This window comes from Ranitomeya variabilis, chromosome 4, assembly GCF_051348905.1.
Source record: "Ranitomeya variabilis isolate aRanVar5 chromosome 4, aRanVar5.hap1, whole genome shotgun sequence".
Taxonomy (NCBI): Eukaryota; Metazoa; Chordata; class Amphibia; order Anura; family Dendrobatidae; genus Ranitomeya; species Ranitomeya variabilis.
The window spans coordinates 304,145,647-304,162,693 of NC_135235.1; the positions used below are offsets into that span (position 1 = coordinate 304,145,647).

Here is a 17,047-nt window from a genome sequence, read left to right on the forward strand (position 1 = left end):
ACTGATCCTGAGTTACATCCTGTATTATACTCCAGAGCTGCGCTCACTATTCTGCTGGTGCAGTCACTGTGTACATACAGTACATTACTGATCCAGTACTGATCCTGAGTTACATCCTGTATTATACTCCAGAGCTGCGCTCACTATTCTGCTGGTGCAGTCACTGTGTACATACAGTACATTACTGATTCTGGTGCGCCCCTTATTCTGCCATATACCCAGGTATTCGCCCGGCTCATCCTCCCTACTGAATCCTATGATTTGGAGATATTTTTGCTTAGTTTTCCGGCCATTTTCTCTTATCCCGGTGATGTTTTTATCTCCTTGCCGTGCTCAGACATGGAAGAAATGTGTCAGCTTCGATGCTGTCTGCACGTCACTGGTATCACTCAGCCCTGGGAAAAGCCAGCGCATATCTGTCATTCCACGCAACTCTGACAAGTGGCAGGGGACAGAGAGGGAGCCAGACACGGGGCGCTGCCGCTACTCACCCACCGTCCTCTCACTTCTCTGCAGGTAGGCAAACAATTTTTTATTAAGCGATAGAAGATTTTAATTATTATTACTAGTATTTATTAAATCTGTACATTTATTTGCTAAAAAGAAAAAAAAAACTATTTCACCAACATGGACCCTGAAATTAAAAGTTCTTGCAACTTTTTGCAGGTTGCTGAGGAAGGGGTTAAATATATTAAATGGTATTCATAGTGAACCGCTGAGTCCGCCGCCTGCCCTTGTAGCTTCCTTATTCCTGATAGATGAACCCAGCAGCGACATTTATTGCGGTTGCCACCATGTAATGTGGTCTAATTGTCACATTGTGCCGGGAATGTACATAAAGCAGGATCATGTAACCTTGTGGGAGGAAGAATGGAAGTTTATTTATGTCAATTACGGTAAGTTTAATCAACGCGGAATGAAGAGTTCTGGAACTTTCTAATTTATTTAGCGTTTTCATTCCTTCTTGTGTTCAATATTTTTGCTTGCTGTCAGTGAATAGGAACATTTTTTGCTTATATCCAGTTTCAATTACAGTATATCTACACTCACATGACAAGGGGTGTAGTTACCAACATTTTTGGGCATGCAGTGGCGTAATGGACCCCACTGCAAAATTTGGACCTGGGTCATTGTAGCATTCTGAATCGTATAAAGACATATGTGTTGCCTCCCACCCTGTAATGTACTAATGTCCCCCATCCTGTATTATTGTCACCCATCCTGGCTCCTTCCAGTAATATATGTCCCCATCCTGGTCTCCTTCCTAGTATAATGTCCCCTATCCTGGTATAATGTCCCCATCCATTCTCCTTCCTGTAATAATGTTCCCCATCCTGGGTCCCTACCTAGTATAGTGTCCCCCATCCTGGTATAATGTCCCCATCCATTGTCCTTCCAGTAATAATGTTCCCCATCCTGGGTCCCTACCTAGTAGAGTGTTCTTCATCCTGGTATAATGTCCCCATCCATTCTCCTTCCAGTAATAATGTTCCCCATCCTGGGTTCCTACCTAGTATAATTTCCCCATCCAGTAATATCCCCCATCCTGGGTCCCTACTTAGTATAGTGTTCTCCATCCTGGTATAATGTCCCCATCCATTTTCCTTCCAGTAATAATGTTCCCCATCCTGGGTCCCTACCTAGTGTAGTATTCTCCATCCTGGTATAATGTCCCCATCCATTCTCCATCCAGTAATAATGTTCCCCATCCTGGGTCCCTACCTAGTATAATGTCCCCATCCAGTTATAATATCCCCCATCCTGGGTCCCTACCTAGTATAATGTCGCCATCCTGGTATAATGTCCCCATCCAGTCTCCTTCCAGTAAGGCTGTAAGGCTTTTATATTTCTATACAATAGTTCCAAATTTGCAACATTTTTTTTTTCCTCCTTAATGTTGCAAATTTGGAACTATTGTATAGAAATATAAAAGAAGTCATGGTATTTTATTCATTATATTTACCTCTCTAATCGTTTGAATTGTTAATTGTGTGTTATCATTGAACTTTGACACTGAGTCATCTGACCTGGTGGTGCTCATTTTTTTTTTTAACCTAGCAAAACTATTTATACCTGTGATGCCTGTATATTCTGTGTGGTATTTCCTGATGAAGGGGGCATGAGACCCCTGAAACGCATTGAATAAAACCACTGTGAATCAACTATACTGTCTTGAAATTCATCTTAGCGGCAGCGCAGAATTTGAACTACAAATCTCCCTTTGAAGACAAAAGTCATTGTGAAGAGAGGAGGATCAGGGTCAGCTGTGACATCACCTATTGTGATTGGTGGATCCTGTGTTATCAGCTGTGTATAGAGGGTTTACCTGTCATTGTAATCCTGCCTCTGATGATAATGAGTCTATTGTAAACTCTTCCTGAAAAGACAGGAAGTATGAGTCTAAAAAATCCCCAGTGGCCAATGTGAATATTAGAAGATTACCAATTTTGTTTCATTTATTAAGATTGTGATATTAAATGTAAAAAATGCCCAAAAAATAAAAATACATGTAAGAAAAAAATCTAATTTAATCTGTAGGCCAATTTCCAACGATACATTACCTTTAAGTGCTTCAAAACCCTCATCCTGCCGTAGGTATAAAGCAGTATGGAACATGTAGTACTATATGGTACTGTAGATCGGCACTACTAGACAGCCGACCAGTGCACCACTTTGGTAATACCAGTGTATTATCAGTGAATTGTAGATTGAATGTGGTTTCAAATAACCCAGGAAAGCTATGTTGTTGAAAATATTGCTTTTTGTGTGTGCTGTAACTTGAGGGACCACAGTTGGGTTTTTTCCTTGTTTTCTTGGAATAATAGGCCCTTCATAGGTTTCCCTGCTATTGGGACCACCTAACGATCAGCTGTAATCTGTGTGAGAACTCAGCAGCAGGTGTTTCATTTTCCTGAAGTACCATCCACAGGGCAAAATAAGTATTACACATTTCCTACTGAAACAAATGGGCTGTCCTTGTAATGCACAGATCTGTCGGGTCCTCCAGATGGAGAGATACTTGTTGTAGCCTCTCACTCTGCATAATAAATGAGGTTCTTTTCCTGTCCCAGTGTGCGTAGAAAGCAGACTCAAGGTCTAATGTGACCAGTGCCGCATAACATGGCTGTACCTAATGTGAGAGAGACCGAGCTAAGAGATAGCGAGATCCTAGAGAAACGTGATAACATGGGTGTACCTAATGTGAGAGGAGACCCAGCTAAGAGATAGCGAGATCCTAGAGAAAAGTGATAACATGGGTGTACCTAATGTGAGAGGAGACCAAGCTAAGAGATAGCAATATCCTAGAGAAAAGTGATAACATGGGTGTACCTAATGTGAGAGGAGACCGAGCTAAGAGATAGTGAGATCCTAGAGAAAAGTGATAACATGGGTGTACCTAATGTGAGAGAGACCGAGCTAAGAGATAGTGAGATCCTAGAGAAAAGTTATAACATGGGTGTACCTAATGTGAGAGGAGACCGAGCTAAGAGATAGTGAGATCCTAGAGAAAAGTGATAACATGGGTGTACCTAATGTGAGAGGACACCGAGCTAAGAGATAGCGAGATCCTAGAGAAAAGTGATAACATGGGTGTACCTAATGTGAGAGGAGACCGAGCTAAGAGATAGCAAGATCCTAGAGAAAAGTGATAACATGGGTGTACCTAATGTGAGAGGAGACCGAGCTAAGAGATAGTGAGATCCTAGAGAAAAGTGATAACATGAGTGTACCTAATGTGAGAAGAGACCGAGCTAAGAGATAGTGAGATCCTAGAGAAAAGTGATAACATGGGTGTACCTAATGTGAGAGGAGACCAAGCTAAGAGATAGCGAGATCCTAGAGAAAAGTGATAACATGGGTGTACCTAATGTGAGAGGAGACCGAGCTAAGAGATAGTGAGATCCTAGAGAAAAGTGGAAAAGAAGTGACCGAAAGAACTATATGATCGATCAGAGATGGGTCCTGGAACAGGAAGCCTAACAGTGTGGCCTAGAGTTTATAACTCATAAAGGTAATGGGCCTAGATGGTACAGAGAATACAAGACGAAGAGCATGCCTGGGCGAGAGTTCCAAAGTGTTAGGGACAGAGAAGATAAATACTGGCCTTACTCTCAATATAGTTCCCTATACGGGAATGAAGACACAGAACCTCAGATTGAAGATAGGACTCTTGGTAACCGGACGGTAATACTGAGCTGGGCTGTGGTGAAGTAGAAAGGGACGTTGAAGGTAGAGACTAACGAGTAAAGAGGAAGGAGTTGAAATTCTGTGTGGAAAAAGCTCAGTTTTGTGAAGGAAACATTCAAGTTGTGTGGCCCTATCTCCTGTATATAATCTCCTCCAACTTATTGTAGAGTAAAAAATATATTTTTGACTCGTTGTCTCCCTCATTGAACTGTTTAACACCTGCTCCTGGCTAACCCAAGTCATCGGTAACATGCGGCCTGCAAGGGCATCGCGACCTCACAGCACAAGTCCACACAACCGCCTTTTCATGTAACGTGCTGGAGAGCAAGAGACGAGTACCTCACCTACGGTCACCGCCCCACACCACATTACAGGGGTATATAACATGATATATGGCAACTATAGGGGTATTCCAACTAGTAATGTTTATCAGCTATCCACCATTTAGATGTAGGTCTACTTATTAAAAAATGGCCACTTCTACAATGCGCTTTATTGGACTTTGGATAATTATATCTTCTGATTCAGTAAATATGGCCACCTAAGGTAATATTTTTCTTTTAATATGTATTATAATTGCTTGTACGTAGCATTAGCAAATGTCTTTTATATTACTACTTTTCTAGACATGTCCGGAGGGATATTCTCCCCTCTAGAAAATCTACATGACCTGGACAAGGTGAATTGTCACCCTCTTGCCTGTTTCCTGTGCCATGAGCAGTATGAGCACCCATGTCTGCTGGACTGTTACCACAACTTCTGCGCCAATTGCCTCCGTGGTCGGGCTGTAGACAACCGCTTAACCTGTCCTTTATGTGGGTAAGTGACCATGAATGAAAGAGCTACCGTTCAATACCTGCTGTGACATTCACTAAACTTAAAGGGGACTTTTCTCTGGAATTTTTTATTTAAACTAAGGGACTCTTCCAATTGCCACTGCTCCTCTGATTCTGGAACAGTTTTTATTTTACTTCTGTGACCTTCCATTCCAAAGTTATGCCCGCTCCTCCAGTAATAATAATGGTATAAATTTTCCCTTCAAGCAACTGGGGGCGATTACCACTGATCTTCTATGTGGGCGTGGCTGTGTTTTGATTGGTCGGCATCAGAGGAGAAAAAGGAAACGCCCACAGTGAAGTTCTATGGAGTACGCCCTGTTTTTTAAAGGGAAAATGTGCACCTTTATGTCTTGGGGGCATAACTTTGGAACGAAGGGGCACAGAAGAAAGAGTACAACTGTTCCAGAATCAGTGGAGCAGCAGCAATAGGAGGAGGTGCTCCATTTGAAATAAAAAATATCAGTGAAAGATCTCCTTTAAGTCAAATTCTAAAAGAATCAGGTGTTTAAATGTGAAACCACACATAACAGTTGTGGTTTGGAAACGTGGTTTTACACTAAATCTGTGTGTTTTTGGAATGTTCTTCTTGCGGTCAGTGAATGGAAATATTATCTGTCTATATTTGGTGGCTAAAAGCTGTCCTGATGGAGACATTATACTCGTTTCTCCTGCGCTGGACACTATGATTATAATTGTAACTACAGTAGAGATGAGCAAAAAGAATTGCATTCCCCTGGTCCATCCTCCACTATATTACTCCATAGGAGCTGGACCAGGGCAGTGTGAATTTCCTTAGCTGGCAGTGGATTGCTGGCATCCTGGGTGCTTTTTCCATTTACCAGGCCCCAACAACACCATGAACATCACAGGGGTCTTGTGATCGCAAAAGGCATCCAGGATGGCGGCTGGGGATGTTCATACTGTTCTGGTCCAGCTACTATGGAGTAGCAAAGTGGAGGCTGGGCCAGGGAAGTGCAATTCTTTTTGCTCATCTCTAATTGTTACCTACACTGAAACATTTGAGGTTGTCTGGCCTTAGTCTACAAGTCTGCAGTCACTGTACATGAGTACAGACTTGGAATCCTCACATCGTGCACACTGCTTGCTGTGAGGATTCTCCAGTGTCAGCAGAGGCGTGACTGTAAGTATATTGTTTGCATACACACGAACACATGCCAACTAGACTTGCATGATCTTGCTCAATGCAAGAGTATTAAGCAAGACTGGACAGTAAGTGGCCAGAAGTATACAAATCACATACTTGCGGTCACAAGACCAACCGCTCCCAGCGCTGGCACTGGAGAATCCTCACAGCGTGCAGATTCACAAGTCTGCAGTCACATACAGTGATTGCAGACTTGTAGTTTAAGGCCGGGCAACCCCTTTAAGCTGCACTGGGCCAGGGCTAGATGCTGACCTCTGATTGTAACCTAGAGTGCTGTAGCTTTTACATAAAATAAGTTGACATCTGTTTTCCAACTTACTTTTCAGCTTTGCTGTGTAGACTGCAGCAGAGTCATCTCATTATCTGAAGAATTAGGGGGATTTAATGAGAGATGTCTGCTCTGTCCTACTGTTCGAAGTCTAGACAAGGCCGGATATCAATAAATAATAAATCAGTAAATATATTATATACACAGATAAGGCTCTGTATGCAGCTCAACTGCAATTCCCCGGTCTCTGGAGGGGGGATGGAGACTAGATTAGTCAACTGACAATTTTCTGTCCAATAAGTCTTAAGGGTTGCGGATATGCCTGCGGATTTTTACTCACTGAATCCGCATCTCTTGGCCGAAAACGCACATGCGTTTTTGGTGCGTTTTTTTGCTGATTTGATGCGTTTTTGTATGCGTTTTTGTATGCGTTTTTGAAAGCTAAATAAAGATCTATTATTGAACAATATAAAAAAAAGATTTGTGATGTCATTTCTTGTCCAACCTCCTCTTTTACATTTGTCCAACCCACACTCCATTACACACAGATAGGTAGGTAGATAGATACATAGATAACAGATAGATAGATAGATAGATAGATAGATAGATAGATAGATAGATAGATAGATAGAAGGAATGAGATAGATAGATAGATAGATAGATAGATAGATAGATAGATGATAGAGAGATAGAAGGAATCAGATAGATAGATCTATAGATACATATATATATCTATTCATATATCTATAGATATATCTATGGATAGATATATCTATTGTAGTATAGTGACCTATGTTGTAGCTAGGGGGCGCTGTGTGTGCTCCTTGGGATATGCATGGAGGCATATCTGTTGTGATAATGGTGGTAAAACAGTGACTGGCAGTGTTGTGAATGGCCGATATGTGTCGCAGTGGGAGTCTGCGTGGTAAGTCTGATGCAATGTTGTTCTGGGACCTGTAGTCCCTCAAGAGTTTGTATAGTGGTAAGGGAGACTTACTAGGCTAGTTGTGTGAGATGGGCGGGACAAACTAGCCACACATCCACACTCCCACCTGTGGGAGTGGTTGGTAGCATATAATGTGACTGAGGTTTGGTCACATGGGTCTTGGAGTGTGGACCTGAATGGTCTATGCCGGAAGGTCCTGGAAGCCTGTGTTGGAAGTCCTGGAGAATAGGATTCCTGAAGAGCACATGGCAGGGCTCTGGACCTAGCACATGCCAGTGTGTGGAACGGATGGAGATCCGTGTTGTACTGACGGGGGTCAGAGTGAGAAACGTCTGAAGGATACTTCTGTAGAGGAGAGGTATCCGAGAAACCTGTGCGGAACCAACAGGTAACGGAAAGGGATCCGTGTTATGCTAACTGGGGTTAGAAGAGAGAGACATTGTGTATGGGGCACCTCTGAGGCCAAGAGTTGTCCAGGAACCTGTGAAGGTTGCCAACGGGTAACGGTCTGAAAAAAGTGTGTAATGCTGACCGGGGTCAGATACGAACTGTGGTGAAGTGAATACGTCCAGATGACGTTCAAACTGTTACTAAGTTCCTGAGGATGTGGTTTATGTTGTGAGAAATAAACCTAAAAGACTCTGCTTTATAAGAAATCCGTGCCTGAGTGTGTTAATCCCGTGCCAAACGAGTGACCCCCAAGACACGTAGTAGGCGCTATGCTACAATATGGATAGATGTAGATAGATATATGGATAGTTAGATAAATATTTCCATAGATAGATATATCTATAGATATATCCATAGATATCCATCTATAGATATATCTATAGATATATCCATAGATATACAGTACAGACCAAAAGTTTGGACACACCTTCTCATTTAAAGATTTTTCTGTATTTTCATGACTATGAAAATTGTAAATTCACGCTGAAGGCATCAAAACTATGAATTAACACATGTGGAATTATATACTTAACAAAAAAGTGTGAAACAACTGAAAATATGTCTTATATTCTAGGTTCTTCAAAGTAGCCACCTTTTGCTTTGATGACTGCTTTGCACACTCTTGGCATTCTCTTGATGAGCTTCAAGAGGTAGTCACCGGAAATGGTTTTCACTTCACTGGTGTGCCCTGTCAGGTTTAATAAATGGGATTTCTTGCCTTATAAATGGGGTTGGGACCATCAGTTGTGTTCTGCAGAAGTCTGGTGGATACACAGCTGATAGTCCTACTGAATAGACTGTTAGAATTTGTATTATGGCAAGAAAAAAGCAGCTAAGTAAAGAAAAACGAGTGGCCATCAATACTTTAAGAAATGAAGGTCAGTCAGTCCGAAAAATTGGTAAAACTTTGAAAGTGTCCCCAAGTGCAGTTGCAAAAACCATCAAGCACCACAAAGAAACTGGCTCACATGAGGACCGCCCCAGGAAAGGAAGACCAAGAGTCACCTCTGCTTCTGAGGATAAGTTTATCCGAGTCACCAGCCTCAGAAATCGCAGGTTAACAGCAGCTCAGATTAGAGACCAGGTCAATGCCACACAGAGTTCTAGCAGCAGACACATCTCTACAACAACTGTTAGGGCTCATTTCCACTTGCGAGGAAAACGGACGAGTGCAATCCGATAAAAAATCGGATTGCACTCGGACCAATGTTAGTCAATAGGTGTCTTTTCATTTGCGATTTTTTTCTCAGCCGAAATCGGACTGAGAAAAAAATCGCAGCATGCTGCGATTTGCTGCAAGTCTCGGACGAGACTCGCCAATGCAAGTCAATGGGTGCGAGAAAAAAAACGCATGGAATACGGACCATCCGTATTCCGTCCGTTTTTTACGGATACATTACCATTCGGTGGCATAGAACACTGTAAATGGTCCTGTAAATGACTATTAAAATAGTTGCAGAGAAAAAAAACGGATTGCATACGGATGTCATACGGATGTAAAACGGATGGTGCGATTAAAAATCGCATAACACTCGCATGACAATCGCATGACAATCGCATACGCTAAATCCGTTTTTTCAGTCCAGATTACGGACCTTTTTTTTCTCTTGCAAGTGGAAATGAGCCCTTAAGAGGAGACTTTGTGCAGCAGGCCTTCATGGTAAAATAGCTGCTAGGAAACCACTGCTAAGGACAGGCAACAAGCAGAAGAGACTTGTTTGGGCTAAAAAGAACACAAAGAATGGACATTAGACCAGTGGAAATCTGTGCTTTGGTCTGATGAGTCCAAATTTGAGATCTTTGGTTCCAACCACCGCGTCTTTGTGCGACGCAGAAATGGTGAACGGATGGACTCTACATGCCTGGTTCCCACCATGAAGCATGGAGGAGGAGGTGTGATGGTGTGGGGGTGCTTTGCTGGTGACACTGTTGGGGATTAATTCAAAATTGAAGGCATACTGAACCAGCATGGCTACCACAGCATCTTGCAGCGGCATGCTATTCCATCCGGTTTGCATTTAGTTGGACCATCATTTATTTTTCAAAAGGACAATGACCCCAAACACACCTCCAGGCTGTGTAAGGGCTATTTGACCAAGAAGGAGAGTGATGGGGTGCTACACCAGATGACCTGGCCTCCACAGTCACCCGACCTGAACCCAATCGAGATGGTTTGGGGTGAGCTGGACCGCAGAGTGAAGGCAAAAGGGCCAACAAGTGCTAAGCATCTCTGGGAACTCCTTCAAGATTGTTGGAAGACCATTCCCGGTGACTAACTCTTGAAGTTCATCAAGAGAATGCCAAGAGTGTGCAAAGCAGTCATTAAAGCAAAAGGTGGCTACTTTGAAGAACCTAGAATATAAGACATATTTTCAGTTGTTTCACACTTTTTTGTTAAGTATATAATTCCACATGTGTTAATTCATAGTTTTGATGCCTTCAGTGTGAATTTACAATGTTCATAGTCATGAAAATACAGAAAAATCTTAAAATGAGAAGGTGTTTCTAAACTTTTTGTCTGTACTGTATAATAGCAAGGTCGATGTTTATAAATGAACAATATGTTTAATTTTGAACAAAAATGGGGAAAAAAATGGCGTGAGCTCCCGCGCAATTTTCTGAGCCAGAGGGGGAAAGCCGACGGTCAGGGGCCAGTATTTGTAGCCTGGGGATGGGGGTAATACCCATGGCCCCTTCCCAGGCTATGAATATCAGCCCGCAGCTGTCTGCATAGCCTTTACTGGCTATTAAAAAAGGGGGACGCCCCCAAAAAAATGACGTGGGGTCCCCCTATATTTTATAGCCGGAAAGGCTACGCAGACAGCTGCAGGCTGATCTTCATAGCCTAGGAGGGGGCCATGGATATTGGCCCCCCCGGCTACAAATACCAGTCCGCAGCTGCCCCAGAAATGGCACCTCTGTACGATGCGCCAATTCCGGCACTTAGCCTCTCTCTCTCTTCTTACTGCCCTGTAGCTACGGCAAGTGGGGTAATAAGGGCTTAATGTCACCTTTGTATTGTAAGGTGACATTAAGCTCGGTTAGTAATGGAGGGGCGTCAATAAGACGCAGGGGTGGATTAAGGGTAGCCAGGGCCCCGGGCTGTTCAGACACTGTGGGCCCCCCCCCGGTCATGTGACGGGGGTCATGTGATGGGGGTCATGTGACGGGGGTCATGTGACGGGGGTCATGTGACGGGGGTCATGTGACGGGGGTCATGTGATACCCGAACCAGATTATTCCGGAAAAATGGCCCTACTCTACTGTAACCTATTAAATATTTGTTGAAATCTGCAATACAATTTAGGTATATTTTGACCAATAATATCACATACAAGGAACAAATACCACCGCACCAGGTCAAGACCACATATTACCACCACTTGGTGACCAAATAGCACATTCAAGGGACAAATACCACACCATTTCCAGACCACATATTACCACCACATAGTGACTGAATACTACAATACTGATTAGTAATTAAAAAAAAACAAAAAACACAATACTATCACAAGTGCCAGTATTCGCAGGAGATCTGTACTTAGTATGCAGTGTCTGTGTACAGGTAATACAGTGATCACTGGTGACATTGTACACAGGACCTCTGTATATAGTATACAGTGTATAGTGTCAGTGTATAGGTAACACTGACTCACCAGTGACGTCTCTGGGTGAAGTCCTCCATCTTTCATCCAGCACAGACCGCCATCATTTCTTCCAGCCAGGACTCATTTCTGCAGGAAATAACATAGTTATCTAGAGCTCTGCTCGCAGAACACATTACTTAATTTTTCACAACTTCTACATTACACCACATGGAGAAAAAAAGGCAATATAGTGTCACTCTGCACAGTAACAGGACCGCCCCCCCTCCCATTTAAAACAGTATACTCAATAAATAAAATAAATACATCACTGCAGTAATAATATCCCTTAATTAGCCCCTATGGTAATAATTTTCCCCACCCTGGCCCCGTGTGTCTCATTCCTGGCTCCAGCCATATGTTCTCCCATCCTGCCCTCATGAGTATCCATTCTACACCATATGATCTCCCCATCCTGCCCCATCTGTCTCCATCGTATCCATCCTGCCTCATGATCCAATCCTGCCCCGTGTCTCCAATCATGCCGTGTGTCTACATTCTGCCCATGCCTCCAGTCCTGCCCCCAGTGTGTCCAGCAATCTGCCCCAGTGTGTCCAGCATATTACCCCTAGTGTGCCCAGCAATCTGCCCCAGTGTGTCCAGCATTGCCCCCAGTGTGTCCAGCATTGCCCCCAGTGTGTCCAGCATATTACCACCAGTGTGTCCAGCAATCTGCCCCAGTGTGTCCAATTGTCCAGCATTGCCCACAGTGTGTCCAGCATTGCCCCAGTGTCTCCAGCATTGCCCCAGACAGTGTGTTCAACAATATGCCCCAGTATGTCCAGCATATTGCCCCAGAGTATCCAGCATTGCCCCCAGTGTGTCCAGCAATCTGCCCCAGTGTCTCCAGCATTGCCCCCAGTGCGTCCAGCAATCTGCCCCAGTGTCTCCAGCATTGCCCCCAGTGCGTCCAGCAATCTGCCCCAGTGTCTCCAGCAATCTGCCCCCAGTGTCTCCAGCAATCTGCCCCCAGTGTCTCCAGCAATCTGCCCCCAGTGTCTCCAGCAATCCGCCCAGCAATCTGCCCCAGTGTCTCCAGCATTGCCCCAGTGTCTCCAGCAATCTGCCCCAGTGTCTCCAGCAATCTGCCCCAGTGTCTCCAGCAATCTGCCCCAGTGTCTCCAGCAATCTGCCCCAGTGTCTCCAGCATTGCCCCAGTGTCTCCAGCATTGCCCCAGTGTCTCCAGCATTGCCCCAGTGTCTGCAGCAATCTGCCCCAGTGTCTGCAGCATTGCCCCAGTGTCTCCAGCATTGCCCCCAGTGTCCAGCATTGCCCCCAGTGTCCAGCAATCTGCCCCAGTGTCTCCAGCATTGCCCCCAGTGTCTCCAGCAATCTGCCCCAGTGTCTCCAGCATTACCCCCAGTGTCCAGCAATCTGCCCCAGTGTCTCCAGCATTACCCCCAGTGTCCAGCAATCTGCCCCAGTGTCTCCAGCATTGCCCCCAGTGTCCAGCAATCTGCCCCAGTGTCTCCAGCATTGCCCCCAGTGTCCAGCAATCTGCCCCAGTGTCTCCAGCATTGCCCCCAGTGTCCAGCAATCTGCCCCAGTGCCTCCAGCATTGCCCCCAGTGCCTCCAGCATTGCCCCCAGTGTCTCCAGCATTGCCCCCAGTGTCTTCAGCATTGCCGTTCGCAAAAAAAAAAAAAAAGAGTTCTCCTCACCTTACCAGCGCTCCAGCGGCGAGCAGCTCCCTCCAGCAGCGCACACTCGCCGGCGACTGACAATGATGTCAGACGCCGGCGACGTGTGCGCTGCGGCCGACTTCAGCTGCCAGCCTCCAATTGGCTGGCTGGCGGCTGTTGTTAACTATTGAGGTGCGGGCCCGCACCTCAATAGGAAAGCGCCGCAACGCCGGAAGGGGCCCGGTGAGCAGATGAGAAGGGGCCCGATGCCGGCCCCCTCTCTCTGCCCACCGGGTCTGGGGGCACATAAATGCCGGCGGCGGCGGGCATTCGCAGTACTCGGGCGGTCAATCTGTGCGGTAGCCCAGGGCCCCCCCACACCACTGGGCCCTGGGCTACCGCCCATATTGACCCTCTTATAATCCGCCCCTGATAAGATGCCTATCCATTGCTAATCCTATAGTAGTGAAAGAGTTAAAAAAGACACAGCCAGAAAAAAGTATTTCAATATTCTTAATTTCACCATACTTACATGCACTCCTAATTCCTGCGACGCCCTCGATCGCCTGCAAAAAAATAAAAAATAAACCAACAGTATACTCCCTTTCCACCGTAGTCCAATTAATAACGAGTGTCCCACGACGATCTCCCCTATAGAGCTGTCACATCAGGAGATGTGACAGCTCTATAGACCTTCAGTGACACACTGACAGGAGACAATGGCTCCTGCAGTGCATCACTGAAGAGGTTACTTTAGTTCATTGCTCTCACTTTATGGCAATGCTGCGTGGGAAATTTCCCACACAGCAGTGCCGCAAGTGAGAGTATGAACTATACTGTACTCACAGCGGCGGAGGGATACAGTGCGGAAGGATACCTTCCGTCATTGTATTGCCGGAGCCCCTGGAGAGCCTTCGCATCAGCTGATGTGGCAGCTCTCCACGGGAGATCGTCGTGGGACAATCGTATTAATTGGATTACTGTGGATCAGGGAGTATATTGTTGGTTTATTATTTTAATATTTTTTATAGGGGAGCAAGGGCTTTGGGATCAAGGCGATTGGTGAGTATGTACTCTATGTTGTATGTACTGTATATGTGTGTATGTGGTTTTTTTTTTGTTTTTTTTACATTCAACACATAAGCCGGATGATGGGACTACAGTCATGGCCAAAAGTTTTGAGAATGACACCAAAATTATATTTTCACATGATCTGCTGCCCTCTGGTTTTTATTAGTGTTTGTCTGATGTTTATATCACATACAGAAATATAATTGCAATCATATTATGAGTACCAATAGGTTATATTGACAGTTAGAATGAGTTAATGCAGCAAGTCAATATTTGCAGTGTTGACCCTTCTTCTTCAAGACCTCTGCAATTCTCCCTGGCATGCTCTCAATCAACTTCTGGACCAAATCCTGACTGATAGCAGTCCATTCTTGCATAATCAATGCTTGCATTTTGCCAGAATTTGTTGGTTTTTGTTTGTCCACCCGTCTCTTGATGATTGACCACAAGTTCTCAATGGGATTAAGATCTGGGGAGTTTCCAGGCTATGGACCCAAAATCTCTATGTTTTGTTTCATGAGCCATTTAGTTATCACCTTTGCTTTATGGGAAGGTGCTCCATCATGCTGGAAAAGGCATTGTTGGGCGCCAAACTGCTCTTGGACGGTTGGGAGAAGTTGCTCTTGGAGGACATTCTGGTACCATTCTTTATTCATGGCTGTGTTTTTAGGCAAGACTGTGAGTAAGCCGATTCCCTTGGCTGAGAAGCAACCCCACTCATGAATGGTTTCAGGATGCTTTACAGTTGGCATGAGACAAGACTGGTGGTAGCGCTCACCTCTTCTTCTCCGAATAAGCTGTTTTCCAGATGTCCCAAACAATCGAAAAGGGGATTCATCAGAGAAAATGACTTTGCCCCAGTCCTCAGCAGTCCACTCCCTGTACCTTTTGCAGAATATCAGTCGGTCCCTGATGTTTTTTCTGGAGAGAAGTGGCTTTTTTGCTGCCCTCCTTGAAACCAGGCCTTGCTCAAAGAGTCTCCGCCTCACAGTGCGTGCAGAAGCACTCACACCAGCCTGCTGCCATTCCTGAGCAAGCTCGGCACTGCTGGTAGTCCGATCCCGCAGCTGAAACAGTTTTAAGATACGGTCCTGGCGCTTGCTGGTCTTTCTTGGGCGCCCTGGAGCCTTTTTGACAACAATGGAAGCTCTCTCCTTGAAGTTCTTGATGATGCGATAGATTGTTGACTGAGGTGCAATCTTTGTAGCTGCGATACTCTTCCCTGTTAGGCCATTTTTGTGCAGTGCAATGATGGCTGCACGTGTTTCTTTAGAGATAACCATGGTTAACTGAGGAGAAACAATGATACCAAGCACCAGCCTCCTTTTAATGTGTCTAGTGATGTCATTCTTACTTAATCATGACTGATCGATCGCCAGCCCTGTCCTCATCAACACCCACACCTGTGTTAATGGATCAATCACTAAAACGATGTTAGCTGCTCCTTTTAAGGTAGGACTGCAATGATGTTGAAATGTGTTTTGGGGGTTAAAGTTCATTTTCTGGGCAAATATTGACTTTGCAAGTACAGTAATTGCTGTTAAGCTGATCACTCTGACATTCAGGAGTATATGCAAATTGCCATTAGAAAAAATGAAGCAGTAGACTTTGGAAAAATTAATATTTGTCTCATTCTCAAAATTTTTGTCCATGACTGTACTACTGTCCCATCATTGGCTAATGTGTCAATCACTGTCACTGTAGCAGGCATAGCCGGATGGGACTTGTAGTCCCATCAGACAATGTCTCCACAGACACACACACACACAACCCCCCAAAAGACCCCCCGAACAGCCCGCAGACCCCCCGGACAGACCTCCGCATAGCGCCGCACAGCCCCGCAGACTCCCCCGACAGCCCGGAGACCCCGCCCGCACACATTATACACGCACACAGTCACCGACCACACTCCACTCACACTCCGCCCACACAGTCCCTCCTCCCGATGTGCAGCGATCTTTTTTACATCTGTGGGCTTGCTGCGGATGTGCCTGACTCAATGCAAGTCAATGGGTGCAGAAACGCTGCAGATCCGCAAAAATAATTGACATGCTGCGGAAAATACACTGCTGCATTTCTGCAGCATGTGCACAGTGGATTTGGTTTTCCATGGGTTGACATGCTACTGTGAAATTCATGGAAAACTGCTGCAGATCCGCAGCGTCAAAACCGCTGCGGATCCGCAGGAAAATCCGCAACGTGTGCACATAGCATACATTTCAGCTGCCATAAAGCACCCACAGCCGCATTATTTCTGCACTGTGTGATCTCGCGTCAAGTCTGGCCTCCGGTTCCCGTGCATATGGCGTAGATGACCTCCTAGTCCTTGAGGCATAACCCCAGTATATACTGCACAGGGCAGTAGATAGTGGAGAGAGGCAATAGAAAAGTCTCATCAGGCTGCAGATAAAGGTCCCCTGTGTTACTCCATAGTTGTTCCTGACATGACACATAGTGGATCTCAGGAGCTTTAGCTCTGAACAGCTGTAAGTGGAGTGTTACTACTTTTAGCTCAGACATAAAGCTGGAACAAAGGCTTCTGGGCAGAGACGGAGCGTGATAAGTGGACTCTGCTGATCCCGATTGTTGTCACACGGGCAGATAATCTTACATGCTACCCTTAAACACTATTTTTTTTTGTACCAAAAGATACATGCAATAACAATCTTGCCTGATATGTTTATTTATTTTTTGCTATTTGTTGCATTTTTATTTTTAAATTAATATGTTTTACAACCTGCTTTTTTTTGCTGATTTTTTTTATTTATTGCCTTTACTCATTCCAAGTCATGTTTTATTGTTCATGACATTTCAAGTTTATCATTAAAACACTCAAGTTGTAACGTGAGAA

The 17,047-nt window shown here is 44.8% G+C and overlaps 1 protein-coding gene across 1 annotated transcript in view; it reads left to right on the forward strand.

Moving 5' to 3' along the window:
* The first annotated feature begins 401 nt into the window (after positions 1-401).
* RNF207 (ring finger protein 207) overlaps positions 402-17,047 on the forward strand; it is a 68,153-nt gene continuing 51,507 nt past the window's right edge. The window contains exons 1-2 of the mRNA XM_077257491.1: positions 402-516; positions 4,815-5,007. Of these exons, the coding sequence (XP_077113606.1) occupies positions 4,817-5,007 (191 nt within the window). The 5' untranslated portion in view covers positions 402-516; positions 4,815-4,816. The remainder of the gene's footprint in view (positions 517-4,814; positions 5,008-17,047) is intronic.